At 34.2% G+C, this 3629-nt stretch overlaps 1 protein-coding gene across 5 annotated transcripts; it reads left to right on the top strand.

The window, feature by feature from the left end:
* Positions 1-408: 408 nt before the first annotated feature.
* On the top strand, positions 409-2496 carry LOC107492229 (zeaxanthin epoxidase, chloroplastic-like). 5 transcript variants are annotated; one of them, XR_008010399.1, is made up of 6 exons: positions 409-460; positions 575-678; positions 953-998; positions 1137-1201; positions 1395-2030; positions 2208-2496. XR_008010399.1 is itself a non-coding variant. In XM_021126316.2 (4 exons), exons 1-4 carry the CDS (start codon positions 638-640, stop codon positions 1513-1515), a joined length of 273 nt encoding a protein of 90 aa, XP_020981975.1. In that variant the 5' UTR covers positions 415-637; the 3' UTR covers positions 1516-2076. The 5 variants fall into 5 exon arrangements, 1 of the variants encoding a protein (XP_020981975.1); XR_008010402.1 differs by having other exon boundaries at positions 415-1694; positions 1767-1855; positions 1946-2030; XM_021126316.2 differs by lacking the exon at positions 2208-2496 and having other exon boundaries at positions 415-678; positions 1395-2076.
* The last annotated feature ends 1133 nt before the right edge of the window (positions 2497-3629 follow it).

The following is a 3629-nucleotide window of genomic DNA, read 5'->3' as shown; positions in this document are numbered from 1 at the left end:
GATTTGAGGCTTTGAACCTTTGTTTTTGATGTTGTATTGAAATGATTGATGATTATATTCCAGGCTTCATAAAATCTTTGACAATTAAGAATCTTGTTCTTGAATGTAGTTCCAATGGAGGCAAGGAGCCAAGTGGTTAAAGCCAAATCATTTTGGCGCCATTCCTTGTATTCGGTAGTTTCTTGAGGTTGATCTTGCAAAGAGGATGAATCTGTAGGTGCCTCAGTTGATTTTGCAGCAGCATCGGGCTTTGATTTGGGAGATCCATACCGCGCAGGGATTTTTGAAGGGTCAAGGTGATGCTCCATTCCCAGAGTCTGGATTGTTAGCCACACCATGTGACCCAATGTGCTGAAGTTGTTATGTTCAAGTTTCTCAGAAATAGGAACAAGAGCTGGTTTGGTAGATTGATTCCCAGCGCAAGAGAGGAAGAAGACTAAACTGAAGTTTATTCCTTTGTGTGAGTTAACTTTACAGAGATACAAACTACTCCTATTTATACATAAAGCTAACACTCTTATCTTAACTAATTAACCCTTATCATTGGTTCATACCCTTAATACCCACACTGCAGTTTTTGAGCAAATATCGGATACCACACCCAGGAAGAGTTGGAGGAAGGTTTTTCATTCAGAAGATGATGCCTATGATGTTGAGTTGGGTGTTAGGTGGCAATAGGTAATAAGGAAAGCATACATTTCTTTGCGTAATTTGTCATTAGTTTCTTTTCCATCGTTGTTATACCTGGAGTTGTTCTTTCTCCAATCCAGTCCACTCATTCAAGATAAAATATGAGACAAAGGATTACTTTGAAAAGGGTGCAAGTTGAAGAAATTGATAATACTGAAAAGTAATTTTCAGGTTTTGTTTGGAGACAATAAGAATTGAAACATGTCTTGCAATTTTTCTTTTATCATTTATTTGCAACATGAAGATGATGCTACTTTTGCAGCTCCAAGCTTGAAGGTAGACCCGTATGTTGCAGGCTCTCAGACAAAGTATGCGACTCAAATACAGTTTCCTTTATACTTTGTTACTAAGAAGAAATTAATGACACACCTAGACTATTCTATTGATTATGTCTATCAGATTGTGGTATGGATTCTAATAGGCATTTGATTTGGTTATGTATGAAGGCAAATGACCAGTTACACACATGGTTCGTAGAGGATGATGCTCTTGAGCGTACTATTAATGGAGAGTAAGTCTATGACCCCATATGAATTTATTTACTAATATCATGCTTAGCACATTGGTCTCATAACTAAGAACCTGATTCCAGTTATGGTAAATAGATAAAGTAGAAGTCTGTGAAGAATGGAGGATAGGAACAGAGGAAGTTAGCTCCCTTTTCATCATTTAGGCAGTTAACAACAACTGTTACTGATTTATAGGTGGTTTTTATTACCATGCGGAGATGAAGGAGGTTATTTGAATCCCATAAGTTTAATTCAAGATGAGATGGAACCCTGCATAATCGGTTATGCTTTCATTTCCATCTTCTCTATAATTTAGAGGCTAATAATTATGAAATGTACTTACTATGCATTGGATTCTGGACAACAGAGGAAACAATTAATTAGGATGTGACGGTGTATGTACCTAACACATTTTGCATGTGGTTTCAAAGATATAATATGTTTTCGCAGAAAGAAGATTACCCGGGCATTTCAATTGCAAAACCCTTACCTGAGGTAACAGAATTTTTCATGAACTGAATTAATACAATGATCTTGAAAATGACCAACCAAGCTTCTGTCTATAAGGTCTCTGAGATGCATGCTCAATTTCACCATAAGGACGGTGCATTTTTCTTGACCGATCTGCGTAGTGTTCATGGCACCTGGATCACTAAGTTAAGTAAAACAAACTTGAGGTTATTAAGTTTGAAGTTCTTGAAAATCTAAATCCAATTCAATTTGTATAAATGCCATAATAATTTCAGCAATGAAGGAAGGTGATACCGGATACCTCCAAATGATCAAGCTCGTGTGCGCCCATCGGATGTGATTGATTTTGGTTCACAAAAGGTGATCAATAATGATACCTACGTTCTGTTGTAGATTATACTATAGACTATAATACACACTATAAATAAATGCCTTAAGAAGTAATTGCATTATTTACACTGAACTATTGAGCTAATAATACATTAATACTCATACACACTTGATTTTGACTACATTGTTCATGCTTCAAATTTGCAGGCTTCATTTCGGGTTAAAGTGATAAGCTCTACTCCAAGAGCGTCCCAAAACGAAGGGGCGCCAATATACCAACAAGTATGATTCTGTTTATATACAAATACATATCTATGTTTATAACATGTTCATGTTAATTAATTAGGATATGAACATGAAAATGCTACAAACAACTCTTTTGATTGTCATTTACAGAAATAAATTATACAAAATTACTTGATACGAGGAAAGAAAAATTAAATTGTGATAGATATCTTTTTACTCTTGTGGATTGATTTCTTCTTGTGTTTCAAGTATGCATGGTTCCTCAACTTACTTTTGTCGGCAATATAATTGTTTCTTATATCATGAGCAAATCTTGCGAGTAAGTTTCACATACCATAATTGAATAGAGACACATGTAGTACCATGCATGAGATGAGATGTCGTTGTTTATTATTATTATTTTTTATCGTACTTATTGTATAAAATTAAAGCAGGATTATATTTCACTTGAATAAACGGGTTGGGTACTAATAATTACAATGCTTAATTTTATGTTTGAAAATACAGAATCATGATTGTATACATATTACTTATTACTAATAAACGAATAAATATAACATTATTGTATACTTATTACTTAAATTTATGTTTGAAAATACAGAATCATAAGGTTTTTTAAGTTTTCTAACAACAATCATTCTCTGAAGCTCACAGTCAGAGTGTGGGTGTATGTCAGGTCTCAGGTGAATGTTGAGCCTCACAAACTCTTCTCTTTTCGGTAAATTTAAAGATCTGCAAACCAATAGTGACATGTCCATACCACTTATAATTTCTACTTAGACCAGTCCCAACATATGAAGTAAATGTAAACAAAAATAAATAAACAAATAGTAGTATTGGTGCTTATTTAATGGAATCTTAAATTATTGCATTGGGGGTGCCTATGTGGCTATGAAGTGATACCTTGTGTTGCTATAGGAATGGACGAAGCCGAATGTTTTGGGAAAGCTATCTAGCGTAGACGCTGTTAATTAATTAATCAATGGCAATGGAATTGGCCCCTCGATGGTTACACATCAAAAGTACTTAAAATTCAATAATGTTGCTCTTAAATTGATCTATTATGCGTTGACATTGACCAGCATATACCCAAGGCTGCTCCTTCAAATTAAAATGAACAAAGAAACAAAACTATAGTATGAAAAATGTAATTAGTAACTACAATTACATACTATTACACTAATTAAAATAGTCTAAGTAGGTGACAAATTAAACAAAATAACAGCATTGATATATCATAAGAAAAGAAGAATGGTGGAAGATTTCACAAAGAATTTATGAAAAATGTATAGTCACAATCCAATGTGCACACACACGCTTGACATTCTTGGCGTTTACAAAGAGTTTGCCGCCCTTAGCTTTCTCAAACACCATGTACAACAT

This window comes from Arachis duranensis, chromosome 6 (assembly GCF_000817695.3).
Source record: "Arachis duranensis cultivar V14167 chromosome 6, aradu.V14167.gnm2.J7QH, whole genome shotgun sequence".
In the NCBI taxonomy this organism is placed as follows: Eukaryota; Viridiplantae; Streptophyta; class Magnoliopsida; order Fabales; family Fabaceae; genus Arachis; species Arachis duranensis.
Note: the sequence above shows the minus strand (reverse complement) of the source record. Positions and strands in the feature narration are given on the sequence as shown.

What these genes read in the sequence shown, in the direction of transcription:
- LOC107492229 (XM_021126316.2), top strand. Translation starts at nt 638, where the DNA reads ATGATGCCTATGATGTTGAGTTGGGTGTTAGGTGGCAATAG. An exon ending in TGGGTGTTAGGTGGCAATAG is followed by an intron (nt 679 to 952) that starts GTAATAAGGAAA and finishes CTACTTTTGCAG; the next exon opens with CTCCAAGCTTGAAGGTAGAC. An exon ending in GAGCGTACTATTAATGGAGA is followed by an intron (nt 1,202 to 1,394) that starts GTAAGTCTATGA and finishes ACTGATTTATAG; the next exon opens with GTGGTTTTTATTACCATGCG.